General features: G+C 53.6%; 5 protein-coding genes across 5 annotated transcripts; 1 reads left to right on the forward strand and 4 right to left on the reverse strand.

Moving 5' to 3' along the window:
• Nucleotides 1-702: 702 nt before the first annotated feature.
• On the reverse strand, nt 703-1,094 carry C8A04DRAFT_39552 (uncharacterized protein; the record flags this gene model as incomplete). The annotated part of the gene is made up of 2 exons (XM_062784632.1): nt 703-854; nt 929-1,094. The coding sequence occupies 2 exons, from the start codon at nt 1,092-1,094 to the stop codon at nt 703-705; spliced, it is 318 nt and encodes a 105-aa protein (XP_062634186.1).
• A 603-nt stretch (nt 1,095-1,697) lies between these two features.
• Nucleotides 1,698-2,901, reverse strand: C8A04DRAFT_31587 (uncharacterized protein; the record flags this gene model as incomplete). The annotated part of the gene is made up of 3 exons (XM_062781800.1): nt 1,698-2,072; nt 2,151-2,637; nt 2,720-2,901. The coding sequence occupies 3 exons, from the start codon at nt 2,899-2,901 to the stop codon at nt 1,698-1,700; spliced, it is 1,044 nt and encodes a 347-aa protein (XP_062634187.1).
• A 2,141-nt stretch (nt 2,902-5,042) lies between these two features.
• On the forward strand, nt 5,043-5,978 carry C8A04DRAFT_14569 (uncharacterized protein; the record flags this gene model as incomplete). Its single annotated transcript, XM_062778151.1, has 1 exon — nt 5,043-5,978. One exon carries the CDS (start codon nt 5,043-5,045, stop codon nt 5,976-5,978), a length of 936 nt encoding a protein of 311 aa, XP_062634188.1.
• Nucleotides 5,979-6,124: 146 nt separating this feature from the next.
• On the reverse strand, nt 6,125-7,627 carry C8A04DRAFT_14604 (uncharacterized protein; the record flags this gene model as incomplete). The annotated part of the gene is made up of 1 exon (XM_062778163.1): nt 6,125-7,627. The coding sequence occupies one exon, from the start codon at nt 7,625-7,627 to the stop codon at nt 6,125-6,127; it is 1,503 nt and encodes a 500-aa protein (XP_062634189.1).
• Nucleotides 7,628-8,809: 1,182 nt separating this feature from the next.
• On the reverse strand, nt 8,810-10,728 carry C8A04DRAFT_31590 (uncharacterized protein; the record flags this gene model as incomplete). Its single annotated transcript, XM_062781801.1, has 2 exons — nt 8,810-9,852; nt 9,915-10,728. The coding sequence occupies 2 exons, from the start codon at nt 10,726-10,728 to the stop codon at nt 8,810-8,812; spliced, it is 1,857 nt and encodes a 618-aa protein (XP_062634190.1).
• Nucleotides 10,729-12,414: the final 1,686 nt, after the last annotated feature.

Consider the following 12,414-nt stretch of genomic DNA (forward strand, 5'->3'; position numbering starts at 1 on the left):
TGTGCCAAGGAATGTTCGACCCGCTTATATGTTCGGCTCGCTTATAAGGTACGTTGTTGTAAATCCGTTTTCGATCACTTTGTTAAGGCACATGTTATTCGCCTAGCCCTCCAACCACCCCCTGGTTCATGCCATGCATATTCCTATCGTCACTAGGTGTTTACCCCGAACAATTATGATCTGGCCTACCGTGTATTCAATATCCCCCTTTCTCTAACTTATTCTCTGCTCTGTTGAACTTCCATCATCTTGGCCTTTTCCAGCGTTTTCGTAAGTCTTGTTTCATGGAAAGTTAAAAACGGGAAAATTGCGGTGGTCCAGCCAGTCGACCAGTTCCAAGTCGTCCCTCATCGAAGAACAAAAGCAACGAGCAGCTGATACAGGAAATGGGAAGCTGGCGGGACTGCTTCTTGACAAGCTGAGACTATTGGTGTGCATATGGACTGATATCCATGCACACCGTCGATCTTTTGCGGACTCCTACTCCCGCGACACCTGATTTCATAACATCATAACTTGTGTTCCAAGTCTTGAAACAAACTACAGAAGAAATCCCAGTGTTGTCCCACGCCCATGCTTATTATCCCCTACATGAGATTCCCGATCCTCTCCCACTCTTCTTTCGCTGATACTGTTCCATATGTCTCTTATGCAACCATGTACTCAGCTCTGGCTATATCCCTTCCCTCTCCATATCAACGCTCACGAGAGAACCTCATACCCAGATCCGCGCTGGTAAGCCGACCGATTCGAAAAGATATAGTAGACGATCAACCCGACGAGAGGGAAGAGGAAGACGATCAAGCACCAGAGAAGCTTGTGTACTGGTGGGCGGCTGGATTTGATGACCTCGACTGTTCAAGCAACATGTCAGCATGTAATTCAGGTAGACGGTGAAGCAGACGTCGAGAACATGGATAGGACCTACCGATCACAATGATATCCAGAACCAAGATAATAAGCCCGATGAGCCCACCACCGGTGCCGTAGTGCCAGCTGCTGTCCAACGATTCAGTAGAAACGGGCGCGGCAAGACCCAGAGGGGCCAGGCACAGATGGAAGAGGATGCTGAAGAGGAGCGAGTTGATAGCCATGATGTGCTGAAGCCCTTGATTTGTGGTATAATGGTATTTGCGTTGAATGATGTTGGTTTTGAGGATGGAGAGAACTAGAAATCAGGTCGTGCTTTTGAAAACAATGGCTTAGAAACAGAGGGGTAACCCGGAAGTTTTGTTCCTGGGGAGGCCGGAGTGACGTCATCACCCGGTCTGGAACATGGTCACCTGGTGCGATATTGCGTAGCATGAACAACACTTCGATTGGATAACTCACGATGGAACTCGCGGGGTTGTTCACCATGCGTGGAACGCCTATTGGGGGTTGCTTGATAAGTTGATTCCCTCAATTTCCCGGTGCTGCGTCCACTATCTACCTTAGAGGCTTAGCGAGTCTCAAGGGATTGTATCTCCTGCTGAGATGCGGAACACCCATAGTCAACAGAAGGAAGACCGGGTGGAATATTTAATTACACCACGATTTATTTACCGAATGATCGTTACTATTCTATAATATTCGCCAGTGGCCTAGGAAATGTTTCTTTCATAAAAGACATTAACTATTTCTTGAGATTCATCAATCTTGATGACTCCGTAGTTTCCGCTACCCTCACATCAACCATGGCACCATCCTCCCAACAATCATCCTGAATCAGGGAGGTTCGTCACGAAATTGCGTCTCCCAGTGGTTGGCTGTTGCTGTCCATGTGCACCCGGTTGCTGCGGGTGGTGTGGCTGCTGCAAATATTGCATCTCATCCTGAACAAATCCGTCTTGCACCCATGACCCGGGATCCGGGATTGTGGTGGGATCCGACCATAAGGGCTTGCGCAATATCTCCGTGATGAGGCCCAGGACGGCCGCAGATACCCAAAAGTCGAGGATTGGGCGGACGATCTTGTACGCGGACAATTCCACCACGCCCCACGCGAGCCTGATATCCTTGATGTCCACCGCCAGGACGAACACGCAGCGCAGCAGCCAAAGGAGGGAGGCGGTGAGTAAGAGGCTTGGGAGCTAAGGAAACGTCAGCCGTTTAAATTCGGATTGTTGACGATCAGGCACGCCGAGAAATGCTTGGTAATATGTACTCACATTTCCAACCTGGTAACGACTCCGGCTCCGGAATTTCACTGCGACATAAATCGCCACACCAACCACCCCCACCGCAAGGAGAACCAGCGTAATGTCAACAATGTAACGGAACCACTCAAAGCGGAAGCCATACCAGCTAGACAAGCTATCAATGCGGTAATTTTCGTTCATGTAGTTGGCCAGGGTCTTGCCGAACCACGTCGCGGCCAGCGCCACGAAGAGCACCGACCCGCAAATCGCATTCAGCTGGAGTGCCTTCCACCACTTTTGTCTCGACCGCACCGCATAGAAGGTGCACATCCCAGCGAGGCAGACCGCCGCGGTGGTGAAGACTGCCGCGGTCGTGGTAAGGAAGGAGGAGATCAAGGCTGTGTACATCGATGCGAGCGCGCCAGGATATATCTCTGACCTGTAAGGCTGGTCCATCGATCCCATATGCCGTAGGCTTGCGGTTATGGAGGGACTGATCGCAGCGGAAACTACGGCCCTTCAACGGGGTGATCAGCAATGATTCATGATTCATTGATTTCTCCTTGTTGCACTATCTGACATAAAATTCAACGACTTACATGATCCAGATGGGTAGCGCTAGGTGCAGGTACACACGGGCGGACCTCACGGGCTGGGATGGCCGGTCGATGGGGGTGTTGCGAAGGTGAAGAGTCCAAAACGCAGTAAGCGGGATGATGGTCACTAGGATCAACGCTGCACTGGTGATCCATGCTGGGAGAGAGTCCAGGGGGTCGTCCATGGTGTTGAAGTGCACACCGTATTCCGACTCATAAACTGAGATGTGCTTGACAAGAAGGTAACTACGAAAAACTGGACTCCTGGAGCGCCACAAGGGACATTTTATAGATTAATTCAACTTTCCCTCATTTCTAGTAAATGACCCCAAAGCGCCGACCCGTTCAGCCTGGCTCAGCCCCAACCGAGTTCCCGACCGAAGTCACCGAGCTCATTTCGGAGATCCGCCTTGGTTCGCTTGCGGGCTGCGGCGTATGAGAAGACGCAGACGCGCGGTTGGATCGAGTGGTCATAAAAGCACAAGGACCCGGCTTCGCTTGGCGCGCAAACAATGATGTTGAGTCGTTGACAAGTCACCACCAGCTGGTCTCTCGAGGGCGAAACGGCGAATTGAACTTGATATAATTGATTGATTAGTGGTTCCGCCCGCCGGGCCACCCTGTATTATAACCTGGAAGTCAGCTTCGCATCGCCCCTTATAACTGCCCCCAATGTGTATTCAAAAGGCCAGCCGTGGGCGTCAACTGTCTGTATTAATGACGTATACCACAAAATCTGCCCGGCCACCCGCGTTCAGAGGAACTCAGGGGTTTGCTCAACGCCTAATTATTTGAACCTCTAATATGTACCCCAGATTTTGGCCTCACGCAGCAAAGCAGGTGAATTTCAACTTAACACCCCAAGCCCCCTCGGCAGTGCTTCCGACGCAAGGTTTCCTCCACTTCGAACCTCATGCAAGGTACCGCGCAGTCGCAGTTCTTGGCATCCGTCTACCCCTTGGCTAAACGAACCAGCCCTGGTTCTGAACAGGCTGAGCCGTCGCGGTTGATTTCCCCGGTTCCCGTCTAGGAAAAAACGCAGCCGTTAATACCGGGGTGGTGTACTTTGTTCCGACTACCGTTGCTACTACTATAGAAGCTTGTTTGCACATCAATGGTTACCTATGTTTCTAAGACAAGGGGCGAACACGTCTCTAGGCTTGGGTTGATTGGGCATGAAGGACAGTAATTATTACCGTGAAACAGATATACACCCTCACGAGGTATATCATGCGTAGAAGCTGGGAAAGTGGGAACAAGGTCAACCTACGTTTCGGGTGGGAGACTACTTCAGGGAACGAATTCCCGTTCTCGAGAGTTTGTCTGACGCTTTCTCAAGTATGTAAGCTATATTTAAGGGGAGATATCAACTTCCAATCATTACCTTGAAGCCGACCTTGTTAGTCGGCCTGCTGGTCTATTGACCGCACATACAAGCCTGACACATACCCAGTTCTGATGTTGCTAATCGGTAGTGGAACGGTGGTGGAGGGTGAGATTTTGGCGGCGGCTGCGGTGGTGATGAGGGAGATGGAGATAGGGGCAAGGAGGAAGATGGATGGCCGGGCTCGGGGGGCGGGTGAGAAGACGGCGGTGAGGAAGATGGCGAAGGTGAAGGTGATGGAGATGAAGGTGGCGGCGAAAAGCCATGCTAAGGGACGGGCCACTGCCTAAGTATGTTACTTTTCTTTCTCCGTTATCTACGTCTCATCAATCCTGATGGCAGAAACAGGCAATGTGCGCGAGAGTGAAGGGGACCGCGACCACGAGCTCACCTTCAATCACGATCCTGTACCAATGCCGACGGTGTTCAACCTACCCCCATTAGAGGGAACTCAGTGGTAGGTGTGTCGTGATGCTTATTATACCTGAACTATGCTGACTATTTGAAGATCTTGCTTTAGACAGACGCAGACTTCGGTCGATTTCTGATTATTTGTTCGATGGTGTCCGCGGCCGTGGCGTTGCACTGGGTGGGTGGTCAAGTTGAGATCTTGATGAGAATGAACAGATCATTCTGCACATTCACCACACAGGTGGGCTGGGAAGTTTGAAAAGAGACAAAGGGGTGGTTTCGGATATCTATCGCTGAGCTTCTTTCCAGAGAAATTATGTCGATTGACAAAGAGAACACTCCGTTCTTTGAACGCTAGGTTCCCCGCCAGCCCAGTTTGACTCATTGAGTGTACACAACGATGCCACTCTCAGTTTTTTCTGCTTTATAAGACGCCAGTTTCTTGACTTAACCATTCGCCAGTTCGGACTTCTCTTCGAGCCCGCAGACTTTGCTCTGCTAATCCCACAGGTTATCACACAAACTAACAATATGGCAGATCCCCTTGGCCCCCTGGACTGCCGCGACAACCCCCTTATCGGGCTTCCCATTGAAGGCCCCCTGGCTGACGAACCCCTTCAGCCACCACCCTCCGTCCTCCAAGCAATTCCCCCCTTCCACCTTCATCAGGGCGACGACTGCTGCAACCACAATCACGACTTTACCGGTCCCGTCTTTGCAGCCCACATCCAACCTCAAAAGCAAGAACAAAATGGACCGTATACTAACCCCCACGAGAACCTCCTTCTCCCCTGCACCAACTGCCATGTTCCTACACCACCCCACAAACTCCACGACCTGCCCTGCGGCGATGTACTCTGCCGACTCTGTCTCGTCGCCCGCGTAGCCCGCGTACAAAAGCGTATCGCCCAGAACCACACCGAGATCCAACGGCTCTCCCACAAAATCCACCACATCGACCGCTACCTCCGCACTATCCAAGCCACCAACCGTTTCACAGGCGACCGTCAGAAACGATACCTCGCCCACCGTCAATTCTACCACCGCACCATCGCCCGCTTAGCCGGCTTCACCTGCTACCATTCCTCACGCGATGTAGAAACCAAAACCGAAGCAGAAACAGAAACAGAAATCGACATCTCCCAAACCCTACACCGTTACCAATCCTGTCTTGGCACCACCGTCTCACGCAACCTCTGGCTGCTGCTCAACTGGCTCGGCGACCTCCCCACAGGTCAACGGGTGTGCGCGTGGCCGGACTGCGGCGCGTATCTTCCGGACTGTTGTCGGTATCAGATGGCCGATAGTATTGGTAGTAGTAAGAAAGGGGAGGTGGGTCTGTGGCGGTGGCATTGTGCTGTGTGTACTGGGAACTCGATGGGGGCGTCGTCGCGGAGGAGGGGGGAGGATCAGGGGGTGTTTCCGTTTTTGAGGAGGGGGACGGTGGAGTTGGCGCCGTGTCGGTAGGGTATAGGAAAGGGCTGTTTATGTTGATATGCCATATTTACTTCGTGTTTATTTCCAGGGTAATTGACTGTAATTGTAGAGAATCTATATGGGTATAGTCCAACTCCTTACCTGACCTAACCAAAACTTCATAAATAGCTGTAATGTTACTTCTTCTTTTCCACCTTCGGCTTACCCTTTTCTGGCGCGGGCTTCGGCTTCTCTGTCGGCACAGGCTTTCCTGGGGCCAGCTTCCCAGTCGATAACCCCAGCAACCCCTTTGCCTTCTCCATAGATGCCCGCTTCGCCTTGTCCTTCTCTCTCTCCTTCTCTTTCTCCTTCTCCTTCTCGTCGCCCACCGGTGCCGTCCACTTCATCTCCTGCCTCAAAAACCCCTTCAACGCCGTCCGAATATCCGACACCTGCCGGTTCCACACCTCCCGGTTCTTCCTCCCATTCTTCTCCTCCAACGTGTGCAGAATCTCCCGTACCTGGCCCTTCTTCTGCCCCAAATACGCCCCAAGCTGCAGCACTCTTCCTTTCCCACACGGAATTGCAGTTGCCCCTTTCTTGGTACTCAACGCCTGCTTTAGCTTGACCATGTTGTCGTGTTCGCGCATGGTGAAGACCACGACAAAGTCAAACGTCGAAAACACATCCTTAGGCAGACCGGTGGATTTGCGGCCCAGCGTGGCCGTCTGCACCTCTCGCTTGAACGGATAGTCAGCCCATTTGTTGTCGAACACGGCCGCCATCGCGGCGGCGTTGGGCGGTTCGCCGCCTGGTCGCCAGGGCAGCTGGAAGGACTTTTCGCTGTAGTCGAGCGTGTCGACCGCGTCGGTGGCGCCGTGTCGGCGTTTTATGAAGAAGCCGGCGGAGCTGATTTGCGCGATGCGCCAGTTATTGGTGTCTTTGTCTTTGTCTTTGGTCGCTTGCTGCAGCGTCAGCTGGCCGATCATCTTGAGCAGCGCTTCGGCGATCACACTGCGGCCTTCGTTGTACGGATCAACAAAGAGAATTCGGTAGTCTTTCCGTGGTGGTGATGGTGACGGTGAAGGGAGCACCGGTCGTTGCCTCACCGATGAAGTGCCGTGGTTGAGACCGCCGTTGCTGTGGTTGCTGTTATTATTCGTCGGCGGTGGCATCAACAGCTTCCTTTCCGGCGGCCGGCCCAGCCTGGGCGTCGACGGCTCGTACGCCTTTTCCACCAGCACAAATACCAGGTAATCGTTGAGCACGCTGCGCTGGTGGTCGATATCCTTCATCAGGTCTTCCACTTTATCGGCGCTGTTATCGACTAGTGAGAACCACACCTGCGCCATCCACGACGCTCGGAACGTCAGGTCCTTCGACCGCGACAGAATCCCCTTGTTGTACCGGTCAAAGACATCGTACACGGCCGCGGCGTTAGTTTGGATCCCCTGGAGCAGCTTGTGCAGATCGCTCAGCTGGCCGGGCAGTAGCTTGCCGTGGCCGCCTCCTTGGCCCGTCTTCCTGTTGTTTTGGTCGGCCTGTTGTAGGAAGTTCTGTAGTCGGACCAAGACCATGTTGATGGCTTCCATCCGTCGCCCCAACCTCTCTAGTTGCACCGGCAAACTCTCGATCTTCTGGTAAATCTCGATGGCCTTTTGGACCAGGTCCACCACCGTCATCACCGTGCCTAAATCCATTTTGGCCAAAGTGTGAAGCCGGACGGCAAGAGTAAAGTGAAAAAAAAACGAAACAAACTCAAACGCGCTGGCGAAGAGACACAGTTTGTGAACGCGGGGGTTTTGGGTAATATCTCAAGTTCTCAAGGCCAGCCGCTGCGAGAAGCAACCAAGTTAAGGTAAGGTAATGAGGTATGACCTCACAGGCTTACAAGCTTGGCATGGAAGGCTGGCTGCAAGGCAACCTCCAAAGTTTGGCGAGGTGAGATTACAAAAGGCTGTGCCGTGGACACTGCAGCGTGAGGCCGACACAGCCCCCCCACAGCCCTCACTAAGACCTATTACCAACCCTAGGACCAGGACGTCTCCCAGCCTAGGACGATCGGATATGTCTAGCCTTATGGGGCTTGGCTCCTCGGACCCTTTCCGCAGGCCCAGTGTGTCTGCCGAGCCCGCCTCCCACGGAAGGTCGCTCCAATGCTTCAGGCCGAACCGCGTAAAGAGTCGAGACAAAGTAAACTACGAGTAGGATATTGTAACATTTCGAAAAGAGCTATCATGTCGCGACGAGTCCCCCTGTTTTGTGCACCGAGACAATCCCTTGTATCCTCAAAAGACAACGAGTCGCGCCGAGGCCCGGGCCTTAAAACCCGTCCGGCCTTGTCCACTTTTCGTCTAACCGTACTTTTTGACCCACCCCGTCTTGTCTAGGTACTGCGTACATACATGCCGAATGAGCCCCGACCTCGCCCAAGGTGTCACGAGATGCTTGACAACGTAGAGAATATCCCGAGCGCACGCATCGCACCTGCAAAGAAGTTGTACAAGGAAATAATGAGCAAAGAAAGCATGGGTAAAGAGCTATGTTAAAACAGACTTCTTTTCCGTGAACCGGTGAAAGGAAATATTTGAAACAACTTTTGAGTTCATCAAGTTTCAACTTCGAAAACAAAGAGAAAAAAACAGGTCAAAAGATCGTAACACATTACCAAGGCCAGGGATGGCTGGGCGGCGTTCCGTTCGACTTTCGACGATGGGAAACGCCATGTTTCCAAGCCATGCCGTCCTTTGACGTATTTTTGCCACAGTCACACACTGAGGCAAAGCCCTCCCTCTCCTCTAAACATGCCCAAATCTCCTTGTTCGAGGCGAACACAAAATAAGCTTCATCACCCAAACAACAGCACTCTCCGAGTTGTAGCATCAAATCTGGAGGACTCCCACGTCCGAGATGCTGCGGTGCCGCTTGTGTAGGTTGGCATCCGTGTGATTGCTCGATGCCTTTCTCTTCTGCGACATGGCCCCAAGAGGGCTGCTCTGCTGGATGTCCGCGTACGAGTTGCTCCCCACCGTGTTGCTTCTCTTCTGCCGCCGGATTGGCGTGATGGGCGCCGTGACCGTTTCCATGCTACCCGTCTTGATGCCGCGGAGCGTGCCATGATAGTACGGACCCGAAAATGCGAGCGACTCTTGGCTCGCCTTGTCACTGTAAATAAGTTGTTGGTTAATCTGATTGCGCCGGAAAGCACCCACGGCGTCCGAGTTGCCGTCAAAATGGGTGAGTAGTGGGTGGACCGCCGCAGAAGACTCGGCCCCCGTGCTGGCGTTGCTGGCAGCCGTCTTAGGCCGGGTAGGGCTGGACATAAGATCTCCGTTCCAAACACCACCCACCTCCTCCTCCACCTCTTCCTCCTCATCATCCGATGAATCATGATTGAAAGTGACAAAGTCCTCGATCTTCAGCAGGCTTTCCTCCTCGTCCTCCTCTTCCTCAATGCCGGCAAAATACGAGTCGTCGCTCTCATCCTCTCCTGGAAACAAGCCAGGCGTGCAGGGGAAGAAGGCCTCGGCAGGGCCAAAGGGCTGCATGTTCATAAAGTCACCGAACGTGTTGGACGAGGCCATGGCACCCATCATGATAAGGCCTGGGTTTCTGACAAGGGGAGATGCGGTTAGATCTTGCCCAAGCGAGAAATCCAGGTGCAGCGATTCCGGGGAGAGGTCGAGTTGGTTAGTCCGGCGAGGTGTGAATATGATCATCTTGCCGGTAGCAGGGTCAACAACCCCGATGGGCTTGTTGTCGGACCTGTCAAGGTTGAACCGGCCGACACGGGGCCGGCCCGGCCGCGATTGAATGGGCTTTTCTGTATCCGAGTCGGAAGAGGGTTCCACCGTGTGGGAGCGGCGCATGTGCTTCTTGCGGATGATCGGCTCAGGGATGTCCTCCTCCGTGGTATCACCGTCCGCTGGCGCAAAAGCATTAGCACCAGAAGCAATGTTTTCTGGCAGGCAAAGTCGAAGCACTCACTCTCATATCCGTCAAGCTCCTGCACTTCCACAGCGACGGTTACAGGCGCTGACATGTCAGCAGGCGGCTGGCTGTGCCTCGGGGTCACTGTTGGCGTAGCATCTTGGTCCTGAGCTGCGTCGTCGTCGTCTACACCTACTTGACGGCCCGCCATGTCGTGCGAGCCGCTATGGAAATCCCAAAAGGAACCGTTCGATGAAGTGTCATCGTCATCCTCAATCTCACGACGGAACCTAGGATCTAGAGAACTTTGCTCCACGAAGATGTCGGGGAAGAAACCGTGGATGTCATCAATCTCGCTAGTCTCACTGGTTGTCGAATCCGAGTCACTATCGGGGACGCCGATGAAGCGAACGTGGCGGCTCGGGGTGACAGAAACCTGGTTCAAGAGATCAAGAGACACGGGCTCGGCGGGAATAAGGTCATCGTTATCAGATGAAAACCCTGCCCAGCTTGCAGCGTCCCCAACCACATCAACGTCTTCCACCTCAGCTTCGTCGTCGTCGTCATCATCATCGTCCTCCTCCACGTCGTTGTCGGCCTCGCTTTCTTCATCCGCGTCGTCGTCTTCGTCGTCCACCACGAGCGACCGAGGAGGATCCGATGCACGCTTGCGCCGCGCATTGGTGATTATGTGCTCCTCCTCGGCCGCAAAAACATGATCCTCGTCATCGTCCTCCGAGTCGCTGAGGTCTTCGACGCCAGAGTAGCCGCTGTCGTCGGAGAGCCCGAGAGATGAGGATGACACGGAATCGCGACGCTTGGGCGCTCGGGCCGGCTTGGATGGTTGTTTTTGGCGGACGTTGCGAGGCATTGTGAAAATTTCAGGGGGTTGCGCAAATCGAATATAGAGTGATGCAAGGGGAGAATTGTTAAGAGCCGGAAGAGCAATTGAAACGATAATCAACTCTCCGTCTCGAAGAAAGTGTTGTTTCGGCCTATGTTGGTGCCGGTGAAGTGTTTCTGTCCTCTTTTTCGCGGGGTGAAACGAGTAATACGGGGTATAGAGAGGTGGTGATGTTTCAAGGTTTGTGTAGAACGTTGTTGTAACGAAGTCGCTTGGGGACCAAGAGATGTGGGCATGCAATAGAACCTGTGGATTTCAGCTCGAGAGCAGACTCTCGATGTCGAGCGGTGCTCGAAACGGTGAAAGTCTGCGAAAACTTCGTCGAAGGGGCGGGCAGAATTGGGAATCTCGTTGAGGCTGCTGGACTGCAGGCGTGCCGGGGGCAATTGGCACGCCCGCAGTGGGCGCTTAGAGCTCAACGACGGCCGACGGCATCTTGAAAATCGACGAAGTTGAATGGGTACGGTACTGAATCTCGGGGATGATAGTGCGACTTCGTTGTCTCGTTGGTGGTTGGGTTGGGTTTGAGGGGAGAAAGAAAGGGAGGGGGAGAAGCGGGCCGTCTGGTGCTTTTGACCAGACTTTTTTTTTTGGCTGCTGCCGCTGCTGCTGCGGCGCTGGTGGGGAATCATGGTGGAGACCAGGGCGGACCTTGGTTCGAAGGGCTCGACTGTCAGTGACTGGCTCGAGCAGTCTGGGCTCTGAACCTCCAATTGGCAATTGGGGCCAGATCTGTGGGGCACTGAGGCACGATCCACCCCTCGCATCAACGACGTCCGGAGCGCCGCAGTCTCTGACAGCTGGCGGACGTGCAGAAAGCGCTGCAGGCAATTGTACTCCTGCAGAAGCCCCCGGTGGTCGACCCCATTTCAATGCGTCAAGCTGGGACGATTTACCGGAACACAGGCCCCCGCCTGGACCCCGTCTCGTCACCGCTCTTTTCCCGCACGGGTTCGACTCGTGGCCGCATCACCATGGCATGTTCCAACAACCTGGAAGACCACATGGGAAACAAAGATCAACAAGCGCAGAAGACATCACCAATTGATAGAAGCCGGCCACGACTTGGCCCTCCTGTGGCAGCATTTTATGTGTACTGGCATCGTCCGTGGTGCCATGGAATCTCGATTAACGGTAACCTCGTGCTCGTGCCGCTGGCCCAAGAAGGACAACAAAATTTCACGTTTGCCGCGTGCCATCCGCAAACGGTCCGCTCAGGGTCTCAAGAGCGGGGCGCCTCGTTCGATTGCCCCGCACTCTAAGAGCTCGCTTGAGCAAGTGCAGCGCAAATGACGAAGTAACGCGTTGATCGTGCTAGGACGACAGTAAATAGGAAGCCCATATGGCTCCTGTGCCGAACCCCTCAGCTTGTCTCCACTGGTTTAATTTCATTCTTTGCCGCCCAGGCCAATGTCGAACGCCACTGGACGTTTATGTACTGCCTCTGGTATGTATCAAATCGAGTAAAGGTCACGGTGGAAGTGGGAAAAATTGGGGGGCTCGGGGGTAACATTGTCTCCACTTGCAGCCGATCATGAAAGGAAAGAATACCCCCAGAAATGGTGGCACGGGTGGGTTTATATCCTGAAAAGTGAAAACAGCGCCGTGGTAGATCCAGCAACCAGCCGCGGTTTCGAACCAAACGGACGGGGC

The sequence above is a fragment of the Dichotomopilus funicola genome (genome assembly GCF_033296635.1).
Source record: "Dichotomopilus funicola strain CBS 141.50 unplaced genomic scaffold C8A04scaffold_69, whole genome shotgun sequence".
Classification (NCBI taxonomy): domain Eukaryota; kingdom Fungi; phylum Ascomycota; class Sordariomycetes; order Sordariales; family Chaetomiaceae; genus Dichotomopilus; species Dichotomopilus funicola.